The sequence below is a fragment of the Ostrea edulis genome, chromosome 5, assembly GCF_947568905.1.
Source record: "Ostrea edulis chromosome 5, xbOstEdul1.1, whole genome shotgun sequence".
NCBI classification, from domain to species: Eukaryota; Metazoa; Mollusca; class Bivalvia; order Ostreida; family Ostreidae; genus Ostrea; species Ostrea edulis.
Genome location: NC_079168.1, coordinates 12224373 through 12248960, shown reverse-complemented (window position 1 = coordinate 12248960; position 24588 = coordinate 12224373). Strand labels below are relative to the sequence as shown.

The 24588-nt window shown below is 35.6% G+C and overlaps 3 protein-coding genes across 22 annotated transcripts in view; 2 read left to right on the top strand and 1 right to left on the bottom strand.

The window, feature by feature from the left end:
* The window catches only part of LOC125649102 (uncharacterized), a 26870-nt gene extending 17397 nt beyond the window's left edge, over nucleotides 1–9473 (top strand). For 7 of the 19 annotated variants that reach the window (XM_056166705.1, XM_048876328.2, XM_056166712.1 and 4 more), the window contains 10 exons: nucleotides 121–257; nucleotides 506–539; nucleotides 1099–1164; nucleotides 1567–1835; nucleotides 2018–2125; nucleotides 2674–2757; nucleotides 2848–2981; nucleotides 3235–3372; nucleotides 3755–5431; nucleotides 8465–9473. In XM_056166705.1, the coding sequence (XP_056022680.1) occupies nucleotides 121–257; nucleotides 506–539; nucleotides 1099–1164; nucleotides 1567–1835; nucleotides 2018–2125; nucleotides 2674–2757; nucleotides 2848–2981; nucleotides 3235–3372; nucleotides 3755–5431; nucleotides 8465–8597 (2780 nt within the window). In that variant the 3' untranslated portion in view covers nucleotides 8598–9473. Of the gene's footprint in view, nucleotides 1–120; nucleotides 258–505; nucleotides 540–1098; nucleotides 1165–1566; nucleotides 1836–2017; nucleotides 2126–2673; nucleotides 2758–2847; nucleotides 2982–3234; nucleotides 3373–3754; nucleotides 5432–5606; nucleotides 5651–7179; nucleotides 7217–7320 lie in introns of those variants that run through there. The other 12 variants (XM_056166701.1, XM_056166714.1, XM_056166700.1 and 9 more) reach the window with 11 other exon arrangements.
* LOC125649103 (protein mono-ADP-ribosyltransferase PARP16-like) lies at nucleotides 9178–20938 on the bottom strand. The gene is made up of 7 exons (XM_048876329.2): nucleotides 20842–20938; nucleotides 16267–16480; nucleotides 14160–14285; nucleotides 13448–13654; nucleotides 12868–13036; nucleotides 12465–12594; nucleotides 9178–11970 (listed from the first exon to the last, which is right to left on the bottom strand). The coding sequence occupies exons 2-7, from the start codon at nucleotides 16453–16455 to the stop codon at nucleotides 11817–11819; spliced, it is 975 nt and encodes a 324-aa protein (XP_048732286.1). The 5' UTR covers nucleotides 16456–16480; nucleotides 20842–20938; the 3' UTR covers nucleotides 9178–11816.
* LOC125649104 (adenylate kinase isoenzyme 6-like) lies at nucleotides 18979–24588 on the top strand. Of its 2 annotated transcripts, XM_056166715.1 has the most exons (5): nucleotides 18979–19045; nucleotides 21064–21204; nucleotides 21336–21487; nucleotides 22676–22821; nucleotides 23335–24588. In XM_056166715.1, the coding sequence occupies exons 2-5, from the start codon at nucleotides 21159–21161 to the stop codon at nucleotides 23531–23533; spliced, it is 543 nt and encodes a 180-aa protein (XP_056022690.1). In that variant the 5' UTR covers nucleotides 18979–19045; nucleotides 21064–21158; the 3' UTR covers nucleotides 23534–24588. The 2 variants fall into 2 exon arrangements, with proteins under 2 accessions (XP_056022690.1, XP_048732288.1); XM_048876331.2 differs by lacking the exon at nucleotides 18979–19045 and having other exon boundaries at nucleotides 21016–21204.

Genomic DNA, 24588 nt, shown 5'->3' with positions numbered 1-24588 from the left:
AATTAAGCATTGTATGACCCTGATTTTAAGAGAAATTAAGCATTGTATGACCCTGATTGAGAAATTAAGCATTGTATGACCCTGATTGAGAAATGAAGCATTGTATACTCCTGATTTTAGCATCAGAGGACTGCGACTCCCACTCAGTGACAGCTTTAGCCTGCAAGAGTCTTAATCTGTCACAGGCCCTACATGAAAAATGTCTTCATCTGGAACTGTCATCTAGCGATGAAGAAGAAACTCTCAGAAATCTGCAGGTAACGGGCAGCTCTCAGCCATAGTACCAATGACGATATAAAATTAAAGTTTTAGTTGAGTTTCCAGTGATCATAATTTATTTGAAAGAAAGCAGAAAAGATATAAGTATCACCCATGAAATATAGATATCTAGGTCAGACCGGTAAAATAATAGGTCAAGAAACTGAGGTGTTGCCCAGAAAAATGTGTTTTTATTTTAGAACAATTTTTACTTGATTTTAATTTTTGTTTTCCATTGTTTATGTAGAATTCTGGATTCTTCTTGGACAAAGAAGGAAGTTGTAAGTATCCACCTTTGAAGATGTTGTAATCTTTGGTGTTGAGGGTAACATTTGGTGCCTGGGTTGTATGTGCACGAATTATATCACTTTTGGAATCCACTTTCTTTAAAAATAGTTTACTGTCCAATAAAGTTTTACCAGTAAATTACAAACACTGTACCGAAAGTATGGAGAGAATCCACACAAATATGATTTCATAACAATTTGTTTTATACTTACCGACTGTACATATATTTGAGGAGTTGTCAAAGTACTTTTAAAGTAACAGAATAGGTCCTAGTCCAATTTTGCTTCTTGTGAGTGTGTTTATTAATCATTTTAATTTGTTTGTGCATTTTGATTAAATCAATGTCCTTTTTACCTACGAAGTCAACACATGATTTATTGATATTACCCGTGTTTGTCTTTAATACATGACTTGTGCCACTGAAATTTGCTCCCGCCATACGAAACCTGCCAGCTGTGTGGCTTGAAAACTTTTGGCTTTGACCTTGAAGTTTGTCCTTGACCATCACCTTTGTCACTTCACTGTATCCTGCTACTTTTTTTAAACACACAGATTACCTTGATGATAAACATGTTCATCCACGGAAACTACCTCTCCATGAAAGGGTGGTGGAAGAAGGTAACCATGGTGATTCATGCTTCACTAAATCTGTGGGTGTTTTCCATTAGCATGTCAGCAACATCTCCAGTAAACTCTGTGGCTTGTGTCAGGGGATGCTGACAATACTAGGTTAATGGAAAACATCCTTTAATACTATATATGTCTTTCTTTACTAATATTTTCAAAAGTTTAATTTCTTTATCTTGACTTTATTCAAATGTTTGGTGTTTTGAACACTTACAATTTTTTCCTACTTTTATACTATGGAATTGATTAAAACGTACAAGGGAGGTAATAAGGTTCACTGAAAATGTTAACAGAAAAACACACCAAAAGGTAAGAAATAGGAATCAGTTGTTCAATATTTTCAGATAACATTAAGTATGTGATTTACGTTTATGAACCATTGATCATTTTCAGTACAAAGAGAGAAGGCTGCCCAGGAAGTGGTGGAAGCGGAGAGGTCCTACTGCTCACAGCTTTGGACTCTGATTGATGCTTACATTAACCCACTCAGGCAGGCCGAAATCATGACGCCCAGAGAGTTATCTGCCCTTTTCCCCTCCTACATCCCTCAGCTGTATGAACAGCATTGTCTACAACTGCACAAGATGGAGGAGAGGCTGATGAAGTGGAAGATCTCCGGCATGTTAGGAGATGTATTTGTCAAGATGCTCGAGAAGCAAGATGTAAGTTGAAAATTTCATGTACATGGCCAGGAATCCACATAAGGAAAACGAAACTGTCAATAGAATGAAAGAAGAAAAACTGCTGCATTGAGAGATTGTGACAATGCAAACTAGTGTTTAATCAAGAGAACTAAATTACATTTTTACCAATACATTTTTAATGAGGACTTTTCTCACTGCAGGGAGAAGGTTTGGCTCTGTATAAAGAGTATATCAACGACTTTCCTTCCATCATCAACAACATGAACCAGTGGTTTTCACAATCGCCTCACTTCAAATCCCTCATGGGGGTAGGTCACTAAGTACACACAAAAAAGATGCATAGAGTGACAATGTTGTTTTCAGTCTTCCTTTATGTATTTTGTCTCTGAAATCCATGAATTGAGGGCATATAGTTTTTCATCTGTCCATCTGTGGCAAAAAACTTTTAACCTTGCATATCATTTTGAACTATAAATTAAAGGACTTTGGTGTTTAGTAAGCATAATCTTTGTGTCAAGATCTCTTCAACTGTGCCTTGATTAACAACCTTGTGACCTTACTTTGACCTTTGACCTACTTAACTGCAGAGTGTAAGTGAGAGGATTTTGAGGTATGTATTTATTGGAGTTAATCCTTGTGACAGGTCTTTCTTATGATGCCTTGTTTAATGGCCTTGACATTTGACCCATTTGCCAAAAAATTAACATTACTTATAACTTCAAAACTATAGGTAAGATGACATTGATTCAATGTGTTATCCTACTGACAAAACCTTTACAATGATGCATGTTATAGACATTGCCTACATGGATTTTGTCACCATTGTTTCACTTCATGAGATTTGTTTACTTTCCAGAGCACCAATTTAGCTTCTTCCAATGTCATTCCCCTGCTGTTGGAACCATTGCAACAAATACCAAAATACTCACTACTGCTAAAGGTAAGTAACTCTTTTAATATTCATTTCATCGATTTTGTCGTTTTAAAGAGATCTGTCTGTTATCAGACTTGTGAAATTTCTCCTGTCCAGAACCTCTTGAAGCACACCGCAGTGGATCATCCTGACAGACAGTATCTAGAGGCAGCCCTGTACAGTCTGAAAAGCTTTCTGTACATCATGAATAACGACATTGAGCATGCATCACAGTTTCTGAATGTCACCAGGTATAAGGTTATATAATTACCAACTGGGATGAATATTTTATTCTGAAATATTTGATATTTTTACTGCATGTATTGTAGAAAATTTTCCACATTCCAATCATATTGTTGAAATCCTTGAAAATATTGTTGACCATCTCACACTTTCAAATTACATCCAGATCCTTAGTTAAGAATGCATGTCAGATTACGTACTTCAAACTTCTCTGCATCATCTCTTGAAAATGGGGTAACAGATTCTATTTTCTCTGTGAAGGTCACGAGAGAGTGGAAATTCGATGCGTTCTCGTTCTAGTGGGAGCAGTGCGGAGGCTAATCAGGTGTCTAGTGCTCGGGACAGTGGGATACAAGAGGACGAGACTCGTCACCCTGCCTCGCCCAGCACCACTAGAAGGTCAGGGACTAATGAATGCACAAACAACAGCACACACCGTGCAACCCATCTCATTATTAAAAAGTTCTTATGTATGTTCATCCAGTTTATGTATCCCTTGAAGCATATTTCCACAGGTGCAGTTACAGTTTACTGCACTTAAATTGAAGTGGCTTATATTGAACTATCTGTTATATTGAAGGAAAAATAAATCCTTAATAACACTATCTAATATAGTTTAACATTGTTTATATTGAACTTGGGATATAATGAACAATTCAAGTTGGTCCCCAGAATTCCAATATATCCGGAGTAGATGGTATGTAGTTAACTCTGATTTCATTTCATAAAGCTTGTCTGCGTCAATTAAAGTGTATCATCATCTTCTCTATCTTAATTACAGGTACGTCCTTCAGGTGTTGCGGGAAAGGAGAGAGAGGGAGGAGCAGGGTTACAGGGACCGCCCAGTTTCTGTCCAGTCCCGCCCTCAGCACACTTTCGGAAGTCATCCTGATTTATCTGCACAGGAGTATGTTGACCTCATGAACACCAGCAAAGAGAACAGTGTCTACTTGCCTTATCAGTCTGGGCACAAGATGTATTCTTCTCTGTCAAAGATACAGGCCAAGGTGCCTGAAATCCGTAGTCCCGAGAAACCCCCGAGGAGAATCAAAATACGAAGGCGACCCGATAATCCAAAGAGTGCAATAAATTCAAATTATCTTCGCCCACTCACTCCACATTTTCCATTTTCGAGCACTCCAAGTCGTACAGCCTTTGATGAACAAGAGAACTTAAGGCCCCCTCCACCCAACAGGAGAGGCAGAATAAGGCCAGCAAGTTCCATTGATTTTACAAATCGGGGAAGTGAAAGGAGGGATGAAATATTGGAGGACTGGTCGTTTCATGGGCCAAGTCTGAACTCCCCCAGGGATCACCCGGGGGAGGGAAGGGCCAGGAATGAGCTTCATCTGTCTCTCCAGAGACTACTGGCAGAGAGAGATATGGAGGGCAGTCGGAGAGAGGAAGACACAAATCCATATTTTCAGCCCCTCAGTACTTCTTCAGAGCCTGGTGGACCAACTGAGGACAGATTTGCTACCTCCTCATATAATGGATATCAGCCAGGTAGACCTGCTTTTCAAACAAAGATAGTTGAAGACTATGGAATATATGGTGATGAGGATGATGAGGAAGAATATGGAAAAGGTGGTTCTTTTCATTCTCACAGTAATCCATTGAAAGATAAAACTGAGACTCCTTATGAGAATTACCATCAGAGAAGAACTTTACCAGAGGTCAAGAATGTGACCTCAGAAGTTCATCTGGGTCACAGAGAAAAACCTCTTCCTAGTCCTCGAAGAAATGATTCTCAAAAATCTAGGATGTCAGACACTACCTCCAAATTGTCAGTGGAGAGACGAAGTTCTGGTGAAACGGGCGGTAGTAAACAGCTTAAGCCTGAACATCTAGTGCCAGCGCCTTCAGAAAATTCAGTCAGTGTTTCAAGTAAGAAAAAGGACATGCAGCTATATGAAATTGAAACTAAAGACTATCCGGACAATAGTAAAAGAAACTCTTATGTGCAGGCTGAGAAACCTTCAGAAGAGGACCATTCCTACAGCAGAAACAGTATTAGAGCTTCTTCAGATATCAACAAGAATGATCTGAAGCTCGATATGAAAGGTGCAGGGAATTTACCCATGAGGACCTCCCCTCATATCGCTGAATCCTCCACCCGTCCCAGCTCAGATCCAGTCACACCAACAAATGGACCCGTGTTAAGGAATCCCAACAAACCTTCCAAAAAGTTGCCTGTCCCAAGCGGTCGGTTAAGTTACCCAAATTTAGACCAGATGCCTTCAGCCTCCAGGATTCCCTCGCCTCCTGTCACCCCGACAGATGGAAAGAGTCTGAAAGCTCTGGCCAAAGACACCAAAATACCCATGTATATGCCAAAAAAGAAGGAGAAAGGTGCCAAGGGGTCCAACGAAAACATCTCCAAGTCAACAGAGGATGTATCCAAAGTCAAGAAAAAGACCAAGTTTGGATCCATTAAGAGTTTTTTCGGAAGAAAAAGGTTAGTAGATTATGTAAATCTTTCTGGCAATCTATAACATACATTTTTTTTTACATTGATATCATACTCATCCACTCTATTGTCAACATTATTGAATTTCTATTAGGGAGGTTGATATTACTTTGAAAATATCAAGAGGTACAAATATCTCACACTTCCAACTATTTTCTTCAAGGATGACTGTTAGTTTTTCAATACCCCAACTTGATCAGCTGTGAGGTAATTACAATAAATTGTCTGAGAAATGCATGTTAACTTAAGGAGAGTGTGTTCAGGAGAATGGGCAGCCATAACTGGTTTTCATGTATACCCTGTAGCAGAAAATGGACAAGCTTAGCATGACCCTTTAAATGTTACTGATCCAATTACATTTTACTAAAATAAAATTGGATGGATATAATTTAAATGTTATATTCAGCCAAATATTATATTTTATTTACAGATCCGAGATTAAAGATTGAGGGAGGGGGGCATATTTTTTTTGGGAGGGGGGGGGGTTCTATCTATCTGTCCCTGCATCTCTAATCTTGGTGTCATAACATTTGAACTAGAAGACTGAAACTTCATACTTGGCAAGCTGAAAACTCAAGGTCAATGATTGATTGTATATTACTTAACGTCCCGCTCGAGAATGTCTCACTCATATGGGGATGTCACCACTGCCAGTGAAAGGCTGCAAAATTTAGGACTATGCTCGGTGCTTATGGCCTTTGAGCAGGGAGGGATCTTTATTGTGCCACACCTGCTGCGACACGGGGCCTCGGTTCTGTCTGTGCAGATTTGTGTCCGGGCCATAACTTCTTTGTTCTTTGACTTAGGCATACCATATTTGGCACACAGGTGGATCACCATGAGACGATGTGTCGAGTACCTTCATGACCTCTCTATGACCTTGACCTCAAGGTCAAAATTAAAGGTTTTTTACAATGGATTCGTATCCGGGCCATAACTTCTTTGTTCTTTGACATAGGCATACCATATTTGACACATGAGTGTATCACCATGAGACGATGTGTCATGTACCTTCATGACCTCCATATGACCTTGACCTCCAGGTCAAAATTAAAGGTTTTTGCAATGGATTCGTGTCAGGGCCATGACTTCTTTGTTCTTTGACATAGGCATACCATATTTGACACACGAGTGTATCACCATGAGACAATGTGTTGGGTACCTTCATGACCTCTATATGACCTTGAACTTTGACCTCAAGGTCAAAATTGATTATAGGGTTTTGACATAGTCATACCACAAGACATGGGTGTATCACCATGAGACTATGTGTCATGTACATTCATGACCTCTTTATGACCTTGACCTTTAATCTCAAGGTCAAAATTATAGGTTTATGCCATGGATTTGTGTTCGGACTATATCTTCCATTTTCTTTTACAAAGGCATACCATATTTTTACACTCAGGAAAGAGGTAATTTATACCTATTAACAACACCCTTTGGGAGATTGGGGTAAGCGGGGGGTATTCTTAGTGAGCATTGCTCACAGTACCTCTTGTTAATGTCAAGGTCATTCATCAAGTTCAAACATGGCCATATTTTAGGGAGGGGGCATGGTGTTTCACACATTTTTTTGCATATCATTGGTTAGCCTGAGTAACAAAACCCATATTCATTGGTTAGCCTGAGAGATGTGTAGTTTTGGTGACCGCATATTCAGTAGTGCAGTATTTTATGAGTTTTTGGTTGCTTTATGGGAGCATAATGGTACATGATCTTTATTGCTTGTTCAGGCCGGGCATGGATGAGATGGGAACCGTGGATGTGGTAGTATGTATCTGAATTGTTCCAAATTCACACTGCACAAAATTTTTTTCTGGCTTTTTTTTCAATGAGTGGATTTTGATATTTTAAACTTCTCACTTTTTTTGTAGCTTGAAAGCTGAATTACAAATAGAGTTTGTAGTGTGTAGAAAACATGCTAATTCTCATTCACGTCTAATTCTTCTTCAATACTAAAATTAATGAATTGTAATGATAAATTTCAATAAATACAAACAGATATTTATATGTTAACACTGTGGATGTATTCTTATTGTTTCAATTAAATTATGTAAATTGGCCTTGGGACAGATACTCAGAGATATGTCCTTCTGGGACAAGATTCAACATGTGAATTCTACAGAAGAAATGGCTTCAGCTGATCTTGTTTTTAGTTCACTTGAGTTATAAGGCACCATACAAACAATATAATATGGGGCATCTTGTGTAAGCCCTCCAGGATTCATAAGTATTGTTGTCGGATAGAGCTCCACAGCAGCCAGATATCATATTTATTAAATTGACATAATCTCTACATGTATTTACTTTGCTTTCTCATTTTTCTCAAGTTTTGTAATTGAGCTGTAGAGAATGGCAAGTATAGGACAAAATAATCTGTAGTTATCTCCCTTTGCTGTTTGCTTCATGCTATTCAATACTGTGCTTGCATGACGTGTAACTGTGTATTGCATTGCATGGTGCAGATTTTCAAGTCTTAAGTGTTATAACAGCTTATCATTTTGAATGACAACCTTGTTGATTGCTGGATGAAGCTTAAGACATTCAATTTACAAATTGCACATGTATTTGGAATGGTGATTATACTTTACCATGACTGCTTACATTTTAACCTATTTTATATTTGCCAAAACTTGAAAAATGTGCAGAATGCTTGTTCATAAATTACAAGGTAATGGAGAGAAAACCTCCTTTTCAATATCTTTACATGTCTGCAATACCAGAGAACATGCCATAATCCTGCAAATACTAACAGCATATCAAGTCATTTTATCCTATATATGTACATGTATTACAAACAATAAGAGTATTACCAAAAAATTATATAATCATGATAATGGCTTGTCAGTAACAATATTTATGTGAAATTCAAAATATGGAATTTTTTTTTCCAGCTTGAAAGAGCTCTAATTAGCATGATATTAAATTAAATGCATTTCATATACCCAGAACAATTATCACAGCATAAGCTATTTACTGAAATATATAACTAATGGATAATGTTGCTTTGATTTTTAGGAAAATATTTAAAGAATTTTCATCAGCTCAGGATCTCAGGGAAACAGAATCATCAGAAGATCAAAAGAAGAACGAGTTCCTGTTCACGGAATGCTGGGTAGAGGATGATATTAATGTACCAACAAAGAACTGAAAAATCAAACTTCTATTCTGGTGTTATGTTTCTGAATTTTTTTCAGGAAGAGTGAAGATGAACACTCAAGGCTTATAACTTGTCAAGCAATCAAAAAACAAGTGTAATATATTCATTTAATCTCCAGAAGCAAAATGTTTCTGTATTTCATCAACACTTTCGCCTTGATTGAATGAGAGCAGAGTTTCGGTCAGTGGTGGTTTGTGATATGCACAGAAAGTCATGGTGTGGAGACTATACACAAATCCTGTGGGGTTTGTTTTGTGAAGTCATTGCAAACTTTAAAACACATTTTCAATCAAAAGTTGTTTCACCCTCAACACATTGTGTTGTAAAAGTTTGGTTTCACTTTGTGCTCAGTGGTTCTGCAAATCAGTCTTTTCTGCAACTCAGAATAAATAACGTACTATACATTGATTGTACATCTTAAGGCAAAAGAACCCAAGGATGATTGTGTACTTGGAAGTTAAAATCGGCCATTTGTGTCATGTGACCAAAAAAAGTAAAGGCCATTTCATTTGCATCATTCCTGTACAAAGAGGACTTCCCACGTACTCTGTATGACAAACAGAAAAAAACAGAACTTGTGATAGTTTTTATTGAACATCTTAAAACAAATGAAATGTGGCACAATAAGTTGTAATTAAATAAGACATTTCAATATTAAATTCTGTTTTCTATTTCGCACTGCATTGTTTTTTCATGGATGTAAATTGAGAGAATACTCCCAAGATGTTTGATGGTCTTCCAGATTTCTAATCACCATTCATTTACATTGTCAGAAATTAACTTCTTTGATACTTTCCTATTTTTTACTTTTAAATATAAATCAAGATGTTTGATTATGTATTTATCAAATAAAATTCTATTTAAACATTTTGTGTTGAAATGATTAATTACGGTACATGTATGAAGTCGAACATGTAAAAAATTAAAAACTCAATGGTAACTGACCACTAGTTGCATACACAAATACACTCTGATGCATTCACATATTTAACCTCAGCATCAGGGAGACTAATAATGGGTATTCTCCATACTGTATACAGGGAAATACACCCCCCCCCCCCCCCCATTTTATTTTCGCTCTTGTTGTCAGTGGGCGAATTTAAGACTGGACGAAAATTGTTTTTTTCTCATATCTCTCTTTAACACAGCTATGTCTGGGTGAATTTAAAATGGAAGAAAATCATCAACAAGTGTAGAAAGGTGAACATAACCATACATACAGTAATACATGGATAATGTTTTCTATAGGGACATGTTTCTTGATATTGCAGAGCTACAATTGAAACAAATTCAAAAGAAATGTCACGAGATCAAAACAATGGATTTCTAATATGTTCAAGAAGATCTCCTATCTTTCTTCACAAATCTAAGAACAACATTGTTCAGTAAAAGAATTTTCTCAATTTGGTGAAAATCTTTGCAAGGCTATATCAGAAACAATAGGAGATCCATGGGCCACAATGCTCATCTGAGCTATTGCATTTTATGGTTCCCCCTCTTGTGGCCTCGCATAACTTAGGGGGAGGGGGAGGGGCATGGTGTGATTCCTTGGTGACACTTGAGGAGAGGATTTTTAAAGCTAAAATGAGTTGAAAAAAATTAATGTGAAATCCTCTAGACAAACAAGATGTGTTTGTGAAACACTACAATGAAAATCTTGGATATCCCTACAGACTCTAGAGATCTACATGTACTTTAGAGTATATTAGTATATATAGAGATGTACATTACCAAACTAGTACAATAATTTTTCATTGTGTCAGATTCACACATTTGTAACAATTGAAAAACACGTGTAACAAAAAAATTGTAGTCAAATCAAATTAAGGAGATACTCTACATCGTCATAATGGCTGACAAATTTCTCTGGTGTAGCATACCTCCTTAAACAAGAACAGAGTGAGTATTGTAAAAAAAAAACACAAAAAAAAAAAGAAGAAAAAAAGACAACTCTATGTAATTTGATCTTTCGTTTTAAAAATAACACAGGGAAAAACAAAAATACCGGTATTTAAAACTGATTGTTCAGAAAATGAGCTATATATAATTTTCAAGTTAACTTGAAAAACACGGTATACATCTAATATATACGAGACCAAGTCCCTGTTTTTGCCCATGACTTGCATGCATTTCCCATGAATAACCAATAAAAATTGGTTACCTGGTAATGAAAACCAGATCTTTTGCCCACATTGTGGTGCAGTTCAAATCAATAGACATGTACTTTTTAGCTGTTGATGTGGAAACGAGCTTAGCTCCTAAAAAATTGTCACTACTGCTATTGATACTGCAATGAAAAGGAAAACAAGAAAAAGGGGTGCACAAAACAGATGGACTCGGAAAAGAAAAAATGGAGGGAAAAGGCCAGCTGTTGTCAGGCGACTGGAAAAGACAGGAGGACAGATTTTGAAGATTTCATTGTCTGTCAATGAGCCACATCCATGGATCCCAAAAACATTCAGGAATGGTTTACGATGGCTAAAGATGTGGTAGAAAACCATCGGACGAGGAGGATTCTGGGTACACTCCAGAAAGAGGACATGGAGTTCATGGACTGTCGAAGATTACACAGAAGCATTTAATCAAGCAGAGTTATCATAAACTTATATTTATCAGATGATCAAAGATCTACAAAATGAGGTACATTATGAATATTACATTCTTTTTTCCAGGTCTACTTGTACTTAAGATTGTTGTACTTCTTCTGGACAAGGTAAAATACTGCTTTGCTTGAAGTGAATCACTTGAGACACAATTTCCAGAAATAATGCCATTATGTGTATATATCATATAAGACTACATTGATATGTAGTTAGAAAGAGATGGCAGAATGATGGGATTCTTTTTTCATTACAGTAAAGTGAAGGATTTGGTTGACCAAAGTGATCATTTTAAAAAATCCATCTCAATTCGACATGACAAATAAATGCCCAAGTTAAATGTAAGATAACTTCCCGTAATGTTCTGAAGTCTACTCTAAGGTTATGTACTGAGGAAACTGTTCAATATAGTCTCCTCTATGTTTGAACATTATGCATGCTGAACATCCTGAGTTAGTAGCAGAAAGTCTTCAGTTCAATATAGTCTCTTCTATGTTTGAACATGTTGAATAAATCAAGTAACAAAAAGTCTTTGGTCCAATATGGTCTTGTCTCTGAGCTTGCCGAACTCCTTGAGTTGGTAACGGAAGGTCTTTGGTTCAATATAGTCTTATCTCTGTTTGAACATGCCAAACTTCTTGAGTTGGTAGCGGAAGGTCTTTGAGTTTGCCAGTCCCACAATGATTAGGATTAATGCATACATTATCATCATCAGCAGGAACTTGTGTCTGAAACACCAGGATCGAAGGGCAGACGTTGATCCCCTGAAATCAAACAAATGACATACCTTAAAAGAGAGCATCCATTTAAAGAATTTAATTTTTGAAATAATACACACGAGAGTATGAACTGTGATGATTCACGCCCGCATACTTCTAGTAGTGTGTTATCCCTTCATGAAAAGTAGGCCGGTGTGAAGCGGTGCAGTTCATACCCTCATGTATTTTCAAAAATTAAATTTATTTCTTATACAGGTATTTACATTCTACTTTCTTTTCTATCGGAATTCCCAGTCATTAAAATAGACGTACTATATTTATCAAGATTCATGCATGCATTGTTCAAACTGCAGTGCATTCATGAGAAAATGGCTGTCATTACAATTTGTTAAGATATCAAAGGCAAACACATTGGATATATGTCAATATTGATTGTTCTTTGTAATATTATCTGCTATTCATCATGCGACAGAATTGCATAGGCATGAAAATATTTCAAAATGAGTAAATCCTCTTCCGACTGTGTAGACATTGTGTACCTTTGGGAGACTGATTTTTGGCAGTAGACCAGGAGATATTTGACTCGGATCACATCATTATTCTGTACAATGTAGTATTTGTCTGGCACTTTTCCTGCCATGCTATCTCCTGCACGAGATCTGTTGTTATCTACAAACACAATCAGAAAAACATCTTACGGAAAGGGTCATAACTCTCTATGTGCAAAGACTCACAATGCATTTCTCTCCGAGTCTGAAATGTTCCAGTAAAATGACACATTAAAGCTTACATCCTAAAAAACACATTTATTTTATACACACACCTCATGAATAAACTCATAATTTCTTCTCTTCGATATATAATACATTTAAATCAGTTTCAACTTCTGAGAGAGCAATGCATGCTGTTACTTTTAACTGACCTTGACCTTTCAGTACTTACTGTCCTTGACCTGACATTTTACAGATGGGTCATCAATCATCTCACAGACCGCCACACAGCTTAATTTGTCCCCGAGACTGCTTCTCTCCCAGCTCCTCCCCATGGGGCTGTAGTGCAGGGACACCGAGAGCTCACTGGAGAGATAAGTCCCCTCTCCAAACACACCCACCTACAAATAATAAATAATATCCTTTATTTATACAGGATTGCACAATTAGTTATATAAACTATATTACACTGTGATCCTACAGAGGCATAATTCTATCAATGGGTGAAAAACATCGGCAATATCGTATTGTGCAATCAATAAGTTCTTATCTTTATATGTAAAGAGTAGAATTGTCTAGTGCATCTTTGATATCTGCTGGGTAAATTTGAGCCCTGAATTGCAGCATATACAACATTAAAATGTTTTGAATGTAATAATTTTAAACTGTTTATTATCAGTATAATTCGTATTTATAAAAGAGTGCTGATCAAGCATCATACTTAAAAATTCACTGTGCAAGTTTACAAAATTGTTTTGATTGCTCTTATATATGACCAACTGAAGTCTGAGAGAACACGATTTTCTTTTTACCTTATTCAAATGTGATGCTAATCCATGATGCAGTATAGAATGAAAATTTTCCAGTCGACTTCCATGATAGGCATAAAAGAGATCTCTACCATTCCTGACATCCTGAAATTTAGCATCTGCGGCCTGTGAGTAGGTCAACTCAAAGACAAAGTTTGGCCTCACTGCAGAAACTCCACTGTCCTTTGTTAGAGCCTGGATTTCATCAAACTGTTGAATACAGAAGACAGGTACTAATTAAAGGCAGAGTACTAACAATCAGTGTGAGACTGTAACTCAGTACCGGTACTAACAGTTCTAGCTTACACAATGAGCAAAAACTTATGGAATTTTGAGGCAACTATGGCCTTGCAATTTGCTCTTTTTCACCTGTAAGAAATTTGAAACTGACCACTGTTTTATTACCTCAATCACTATTTTCTATCATTGTTCAGTTCACTTGACCTTTGACCCACTGACTACATAATCGTAAGGGATCATCCTCATTTACCTGTAGACAGGCAGACAACCTGATTGCAGTAACCACCCTTCCAGCATTGTTGCAGGGATATGATTTAAAAAGGCGATAACAATTTGTCATTGATTCTCTTCATTCAGAACACATTTCCTTACATAAAAACACAGAAGTGAGTCATCCCTTTTTAAGCGGATATAATGAGGAAGACTAACTTATTTTTAGAAATTCTTAAAGTCCTTCTGCTTTAAATGAATATACCTTTGATAACTCCGTCATTATGATGGAGAAATTCTTCACGTCTGTGACCCATGACAATAAACCCTGTATCTCAATGCTGCAAGATTTCAACTCGCTCAATTTTGGTACCTTGTCAACTGTCCTCTCCTGAAATTATAAAAATAAATCTTTCCTCAGCTTAAACAGTAAACAAGATAGTCCATGACAGGTAGAGAGGAGGCCTAAGTGTGGTTTTACAAAAGTGGGGGTCAATAGTGTGCAAAGAAACCAGAGAGTCCACACAAAATCATAAGTCCAAGTCATCACCATAACCTCTCACAAACAACCACATGTCCAAGTGACCACCATACCCTCTCACAAACAACCACATGTCCCAAGTGACCACCATACCCTCTCATTGACAACCACATGTCCAAGTGACCACCATACCCTCTCACAAACAACCACATGTCCAGGTGACCACCATACCCTCTCACAGACAACCAATGCTAAAAACAAGGATTGAACACGGGTAACTGAGGTGAGAATCGATTATACTTGTATCAACTTCACTATCCGGATAATGGACAGACCTCAATTCTTGTGTTTTATTAGTCCAGCAAAGTTTAGTTTTAAATATGGACATGATATAATTATTTACGATATTGATCAAATACAAGACCAAACTTGAGTTTGGACCTGAATTGTCATACAACATCACCACACAACACTCACAGTATATCAATCACAAACATGTCCAAAACAATAAAAATCCACATCTTCTTATCTGCGTACCATTATCACAAAATTTGAATTGTGTTTAATTGAAACTGTAGCAATTAATGAAGCAAATTACATGTAGGTTCCCATAAAAACATGCCAAAACAATCATTTGTAGGTTCCCACAAAAGTGTCATTAACAAATGTAAGTTCCCTAAACAGCATGCCATAAAAGTGTGTCATGATAAATTCCATGTAGATTGTCACAAAGGCATGTCATAAAAGTGTGCCATGACAAATTACAATGTAGGTTCCCTAAAAAGTGTGTCAGAACAAATTACAAGTAGGTTGCCTCAACAGCCATGAGGAATTGCCTCAGTTCCACATGTGGGACATTGAATATGTTTAAAATAGGAGAAGCAGCAATATAAACTGACATAGTTACAGATTACACAACAATACACAACATGCGACACCAATCAATTACCAGCTAACAGATTACACGACATGCAACACCAATCCATTACCAGCTTACAGATTACACAACATGTGTAACAAATCAATTAACAGCTAACAGATTACACAACATGTGACACCAATCCATTACCAGCTTACAGATTACACGACATGTGTCACCAATCCATTACCAGCTAACAGATTACACAACATGTGTAACAAATCAATTAACAGCTTACAGATTACACAACATGTGTCACCAATCAATTACCAGCTAACAGATTACACAACATGCGTCACCAATCAATTACCAGCTAACAGATTACACGACATGTGTCACCAATCAATTACCAGCTAACAGATTACACAACACCAGCTTACAGATTACACGACATGCGACACCAATCCATTACCAGCTTACAGATTACACAACATGTGTAACAAATCAATTACCAGCTTACAGATTACACAACATGCGACACCAATCAATTACCAGCTAACAGATTACACAACATGCGACACCAATCCATTACCAGCTTACAGATTACACAACATGCGACACCAATCAATTACCAGCTAACAGATTACACAACATGTGTCACCAATCAATTACCAGCTTACAGATTACACAACATGTGTAACAAATCAATTACCAGCTTACAGATTACACAACATGTGTAACAAATCAATTAACAGCTTACAGATTACACAACATGTGTAACAAATCAATTACCAACTTACAGATTACACAACATGTGTAACAAATCAATTACCAGCTTACAGATTACACAACATGTGTAACAAATCAATTACCAGCTTACAGATTACACAACACACATCACAAATCCATTACCAGCTTACAGATTACACAACATGTGTAACAAATCAATTACCAGCTTACAGATTACACAACATGTGTAACAAATCAATTAACAGCTTACAGATTACACAACATGTGTCACCAATCAATTACCAGCTTTTTCATATCTTTTTCCCCATTTTCCTTCAAGAACTGGGAAGGGAAAGGTTTGAGAACTGTGTCAAATCTGTAACTGTACAACGCTGCTACGAATAAGCTCCACCTCAGGTCAGTAGCCAGGAACTGTTCTGAAAGTCTCCTCTCCAGGACAGCAGTGTCCAGCTGTGTCTGGTCAGTGCCCATCACCACTCTCCTGGCTAACCAGTCTCTACCAGTAAAAGAAGACTACTAATGGATCTAATCATCACAGATTTATTTCTATAATGATACCCTAGATGTTATGATATATTCCAATAATTACAACTGAATTAAAACATAACTACCTGGTATAAATACAGGTATATTTATAAGCTTAGACTTCGAACATTTTTCCTTATTGATTGATAATATAATGATTATTATAATTATAATTATAATAATACAGAATGAAGCCCATTGTCCTTGATGGTCACGTATATAAATATCACACAACAAACAAGAGGCCACACTGCTCACCTGGGTAGCCTTGCTCACACTTAATTATATTTTAAGTCCCTATTGTAGCTATACCCTGACTCAAGAAGTCATGGTGTAAACAAATTTGAATCTACACTACATTAGGATGCTTGCATATCAATATGACATACTGTGTTTTTGTGGTATAGGAAAGAATAAAAAAAAAATCCCACATAATTCTACATAAAACCTACAAACTTGTATGTACACTGCACAAGTATACTAAGCACAAATCAATTTGACAAATTGTACACTGGTGGTTCTTGAAAAGATAATATCTACTGATTTTTTTTTTTTTGGTGTATATTGCTATGTAAAATTAAAATCCCCAGTTGTAATCCCATCTTGATCCCAACACAGATGTAGCCCCTTCCTTTTACAATTTGTTCAAAGGCTTTTTTCTTTTTTACTATCATGAGTTAATTGATAGTATGTTTACTCATAGTATGTTTATCTCATTTGGCTTTCGTTTTTGCATCACATAGAAAATTCTCTCTTTACCCATTCAAACTCTAAATCAATTATGTGTATCAACATTTTGCCACAAGTTATGTCCCTTGTCCAGCATCTTGTAGTAAAAAATCTTATTTCCCTGTGTTGGCCTTTGTAATTGTAATCTGATGTGTAGGTTTAACATTAGCTATTTTTTCATCAATTGCGGTCAGCTACAATAATGTCCCAGGGTGGGAGTCAGGGACAACCCATAAGAACTTATAATGTATGAAAACTTAATAATGATTTAAGAGCTCTTTATAATTCAAAGTTGTAATCTCAACTTACATTTGGTAGTGTAAAGATAGAAAACTTGGCTTCACCAATATTTACCGTTGGATGACCCCACAAAGGGGCATAATTCAAATTACTGTTTGATAGGTATATTAGAAAATAAATGTCTTAATATCATTCTACTATAAACACCCAGAAATATGAAATATGTCAAATAAAAGAGATGAGATGGGTTTTGAGTTGAAGAGACTTGTAGTATGGCATCTCCCTGACCTGCCACTCACCAAAATTCCTTAGGTAACACTGCAATTACTTGGAAAATGTGCCCCGAAACGGGGACCCTGTTTGTTTACAAATTTTTGTTTCATACCTTGTGTATTTTATTATACCGGTAGAAGGCCAATCTCTAAAGCTTACAAAAAGCGTGAAACGATTACATGAATCGAAAGAGGGATGAGATAGACAGGGAATTCACACATTTCAGATAAATTATTGCCACCAAAGAAAGATTATCATGAAAAAGGGAGGGGAGGGGGGTAGTAATATCCATAGTTCAGGTGCTTGTGTAAACACCACGGTTTATGTTGTCCATATATATATTGATGAGACTCGGTCTCTTCTGATAGCTGTTTGTTTGACAATGCAATAATTTGTATCTTTTTCTTTCCAGTAATGCAAATAATATTCTGTCTCTTCATTTCCATTAAAAATCATGAATATAAACTGAAAAAGAGCATGAATTTATCCACTGAATTGACAATAAATTTTTAAGAAACCACGGAGCAGTATCATTAAGGTACTTGAATCATTAAAATCGCAGTCATGGTATGGTGTCGTACAAAAGTTATTTGGAATTGTTGGAATTAGAAACAATCATATTTACAATATGGAAAACTTGAAACTTATGTTAAATTTAAAACTAATTTTGTTTTTGAAAATTACTTAACACTCTTACCACCTGTACAACGTAAAGCACTCGCAAGATTACGTACATCAGCGCACAATTTACCAGTAGAACAAGGTCGTTATTCAGGAATCCCTAGACATTTAAGATTTTGTACAAAGTGTTCTTCTTGTAAAATTGGTGATGAAATTCATCTAATTTTTGAATGTTCAACTTATAACTCACTCAGGAAGAACATGTATAAAATTATAAAACAACAATGTGAACATTTTTCCAGTCTTGACAACATGAATAGATTAATATGGTTACTCAATTGTGAAAATACTGATGTACTTGTAGCCCTTTGCGATTTGATTAAAGAAGCAATATAAAATGAAGCATGTGAAAGTTCAAACCAATATGTTTATACATAATTATGCACCCACTGTAAACATAACATGTTGACTCAGTACCAATGCACCGTCCCGTGGTATCTTTTGCATTACAGTCAATCATATGTACTTGTACTACGTGCCTTTTACTATTATTATGTGTCATAGCATATATTGTTATATTTTCTTCCTGTATGCATTTCTGACTGTTTTGCATTAGGATACATGGTGGTACTTACATAGGATATAGAATACTAAGGGTTGTATAACTATACTTGTATGTATAATTTACTCCTTGTCGCTTTCAAATAAACACATCTATAAATAAGCTAGCTGTCTCGAATACTTGGGGTACAAGATTGCCAGACTGATTGACTTGGCAAAGGCACTGTCCCTTGGTACCCCATGTATTCGTGACAACATTTTATAATATTGTTTTATTTTCCTACCCATGTAACATCCTTGTTGCACATCGCATTTTCAATCAGTACTATAAGCCAACTCAAGACCAACATCAATGTAGAAATGGTATACATCTGTATATCGTATTGTGTAGTTCTATTTAATTGTATACAATACTCAAGTAAGCTGCCTTGAATATATAACATCTGTATATGGTATGCATGTGTACATATTGTGGTATCATGTATTTATTTTTGTGTATACTATAAATAGGCTGTCTTAAACACTTAGGGTACAAGACTGCCAGTCTGATAGACTTGGCTCAGGCACCGTCCCTTGGTACCCTCTGTGCTTGTGACAACATTTTATAATATTGTTTTACTTTACTTCCCATATAGCACACTTATTGTACAGTACATTTCCAATCAGTATTGTGATGAGAATTCAATACCTATGTCAATGTAGAAACCCTTAACGTGTATATGGTACACATGTGTAAATTGTATCATGTAGTTATAATGTTTAATTGTTAATTTGTATATGCCCCCTGAGGGCCCTTGATTGTTGAATAAATATAAATAAATAAATAAATATATTACATCAAGTAATGTCTCATGTTATGTACATTGTCTAAGCTCATACTACTAGTATTACTGTATATTATGTGTGAACCATATGAAACCATATTTGCACATCTGCACCCATTATAAACATGACATGTTGACCTAGTACCAATGCACCGTCCCGTAGGGGTGAATCAATATATCGATATATCGAAATGTACCGGTATACGTCTGTCCAGTGATATACGATATGGTGTTTCGACGATACGATATAATATCGGGTTTAAAAACAGCCCTTTTAATAGTCGGGATCGAAGTTCATAATTTAAAAATGGCTTCTAACAGGAACACGATTCCTCAGACTTTAATACCCGCTTTTACATTGCATGTGACATTGGAGATTCCTCAGACTTTAATCCTCGCTTTTACATTGTGACATTGGAGATTCCTCAGACTTTCATTAATACCCGCTTTTACATTGTGACACATCGGAGATTCCTCAGACTTTAATCCCCGATTTTACATTGTGACATTTTGTTATGAAATAAAAGATATTAAACCATTTCATTTTTTTTCATTTTGATATTTTACTTCAGAAAATGCTTAATTACATTGTAAATCCAATATATCGGATATCGCATCAGAAAATATTGTATCGTATCGTATTGGAAAATCTTGAGCAATACACACTCCTACCGTCCCGTGGTATCTTTTGCATTACAGTGGAGTATTAATCATATGTACTTATACTACCTTTACTATTATTACATGTGGTGTTGTTATGTACATGTAAATATTTTTTTATTTTATTTTTTATTTGGGTATTTCTGACTGTTTTGCATTAGGATATACGGTGGTACTTACATGTAATACAAATAAGTATTATCATGTTCAAAATGTTTCATGTATGAACATTGCTCATACTAATAGTGCATATTTTGCTCTTGTTTCGTTCTTTTCTTTTTATCATCATTTTTTTAAAAATAAACATTGCACATTGAAATGTTAACAATCATGTATGCTGTATGCCCGAGAGGGCCCTAATTTGGAAATAAATCATATTCTATTCTATGATCATTGCTTTCTTGAATTTGATAACTCTTCTTACTGTTTCAGTGCATCATTTACTTTTAAGGTGAACTCGGTGGGTTTCTCAGCTCTCCATATCAATGTATTTCGAGGAAATTCGAAAACTTGAAAAACGCCAAGTTGTACTAAATTTATTCGCTTAGATATATGTCACACTTGTTGACTGTTGATCTCCATATATCGACATTTCATAGACCTTATCTGTCTATGTGCTAATATGACATGTTTATGTTCAATTTAGATTTTATACAGGGATGTCGTTTGGTACTTTTGTTCGCTTCGGAACTTGCATCATTTGGCATTTAGAGTAACAATTCTACTACCGGTTATGAGAAAATGGCATTGGCAAAGAGACCACATGGTCCAAATATTTTGATAACAGGTATCTGTAAAATGCTGTTACATTTGCTCATATAGTGATATCTTATGATATGATGATAACTTTAAAAGAAAATTGTAACTGGTTTCATGTACATTATCATTGTTATGGTAGTGTAATAAATTCTTTTGTAGGAACACCTGGCACAGGAAAGTCCACATTAGCAGCAGAACTTGGTCAGAAAACAAACCTGAAATATGTCAATATAGGGGAGATTGCAAAGGAGGGTCAGTTATATGAAGGATGGGATGACCAGTATCAGTGTCCGATTCTGGATGAAGACAGAGTAAGTGATACATGTAGTAGATAAGGGATGCATGGCATGTAAACATATAAAACTTGGTTATTGACACAATAGTTAAAAATGGGATTTTCTGTGTCTCCACTGTGGGTTCTAATCTCCTGTATGCTGCCTTTTCATATATAGGAATAGATAGACAAATAATATGTTTTACGGCGTGACCGTGTTTGAGGGCGAAGCAAACAAATTTTGGCATTAGTATCAATATCCAAAACAGAACAAAAACAACCCGAAGTTAGCACAAGGACGGAACTGTATCAAAGCATCCTAATTTTGGATATTTGATCCGCTTATATATTGAACGCGGGAAATATAACACAATTGATGTAAACAGTACATTGTGACGTCATAATCAGCGTCGTTATTTAGCAAATTTACAAACATAGCGTTTGAACAACAACAACAAACATGGCGTTAATCAGGGAGTGATTTTATATGATTTAGAAAATAAGATTTACATGCTTTTACGAATTTTATGTAACATCTCAGAACAACGTGAACTAGGGTAGTCGAGATTCAAAATGGAGAATACATGTCCACACGCTGATATTCGAATGGACGCCATTAGTACTAAAATTTTCAAGTTCCATAGGTTTGGTATAATTTTTCATTATTTTCCTATATTTTCCTTTTAAACATGTATATACGTGTTACCTATAGGGAGAGCTCCACTCTCACGGCCCTTTGGGCCATGAGAGGGCTTCGCCCTCTAATAAAGACTTCAATACAGAGCTCGAAATTAACATATGCCCGTCAGTCTGTGACTGGTTAAAAGTATGGCGGACTGACTGACATTTGTTCTAGTCAGTCCGATGGGACTGGTTAATTTTCTAAAGCATCAATGTGGAAAATATTATAGGATTAAACATTTTTTTTGAAGAATTTATCGATGTGTAAACTCCGGACATTTTACTCACAAACTGAATAAAAGTGCAAAGTTAAGTTTGTGAGTAAAATGTCCGGAGTTTACACATAAATTAAACATTCTATTTGAAGAATTTATCGATGTGTAAACTCCGAACATTTTACTCACAAACTGAACATAACTTTTATCATGATTAACACCTGTAACTTCCACCATGATTAACATCCGTACCTTCTATCATGATTAACATCCTTCAGATTGTTTGATTGACACTAGTGGATAGCTGATTCCTGCCTCTCTTCCTGTAGGTAATAGACGAACTAGAGGAAGTAATGTCTGCAGGGGGAAATATTGTGGATTACCATGGATGTGAATTCTTTCCTGAAAGATGGTTTGATATTGTGTTTGTTCTCAGAACAGATAATACAGTGCTGTATGAAAGACTGGAGAATAGGTAAGAACCTGGAGGATGGACGGTGGAAAAGTTTGTGTTTTATGATACATGTGGTGATGTCCGGACTTTGTATATTGTGAACACTGAACATATTATGCAATACTGTATTACATTGTATATTTATAATGTCAAAGGATGAGTGTCTTTTAGTGCTGATATATACAATGTATATGGGATTATATTTAGTGCTGTTATATACAATGTATATAGGATTATATTTAGTGCTGATATATACAATGTATATAGGATTATATTTAGTACTGATATATACAATGTATATGGGATTATATTTAGTGCTGTTATATACAATGTATTATATTTAGTGCTGTTATATACAATGTATATAGGATTATATTTAGTACTGATATATACAATGTATATGGGATTATATTTAGTGCTGATATATACAATGTATATGGGATTATATTTAGTGCTGTTATATACAATGTATTTGGGCATTATACATGTATTTAGTACTGATATATACAATGTATTTGGGGATTATATTTGCAGGGGCTACACAGGAAAGAAATTGGAAGACAACGTCCAATGCGAAATATTCCAGACCATCTTGGATGAAGCTAGAGACTCATATAAAATTGAAATTGTGCACGAATTGCCCAGCAACACCCCAGAAGACCTAGAGGATAATTTAGAAAAAATCTCTGCATGGATTCAACAATACATCACAAACCAAGGAGGGGTTGTATAACCAATGGCTAGTCAAAGAAGTGGAGTTTTCACAGACGTTACTGCCCATCCACGTTTCTTGTAATTTTACTTTTGCTCGTTCTGTATTTCATGTTTTTGATTGCTTGTATGTGTAATGACTGAAATTGACATACGTATTGACAGCCAGAGAGCTTTAGTTACGGGTGTACATTTTCATGCAGTGGTATTTATAAAAAGTTTGAATGTCTTCTTTGTCTAATGAGCAATGACAACACTACTGGGTGGTATTCTTTTTATATAACGTAACGATGAAGTCGGGAATTTTTTTCTTTAACCCAAATGAATTTTACTGGAAAATCTTTATTAGGTGTGCCATGTGATGCAGTTTATCTATGCAGATTTAATTTTGCATTTCTGCATTAAGATTATTGAAATAGTCATTTTGTTAAATATTAGCATATAACAGTATAGAATGTTTGTATGCTCAAGCGTAGTACAAGTATTGAAAATTTATTTTTTGAAATTTGTATTTGTTTACAATACAACATTTAAAAATGTATTGTACAAAGTATGTGTAGGATGTTCTTGATCTTTTTTTATGCTCGAGGTAACGACTTTAATATTTTCATTTCTTAATGACGCTCTATTACCGTAAACATTCCTGGTATGGTGTATTGGTTGTCAGTGAAAAGAAATAATAATGATTATCTATGATAAATGTAATGAACGTATTAAACCTTTCATTGCAGTTTGTTACATTGTAAATTTTACAGGACACATTTCAGATTTTTCATTCTGTTTTTTGTTTTGTTTTTTTTTGTTTTGTTATTTTAATGGATATAAAGTTGAACTGCTTTTTTTAGTAATTTAAAAATCCTGTTTTATCGGATAAGTTGAACTGCTTTTTTTTAAGTAATCGAGTTGTATAAAAAACGAATTGAACCTATATCAATTAGGAACAATTACTGATCTTGTGTGCACTCTTATTAAAATTTCATTTTATTTTTTAGTTTATTTTTGTTAACATTATGAACTTTAAAAAAAAGAAATGTTGATTTAATTTAGATATGAAAAAAATAAAAATGATTAAGTAAC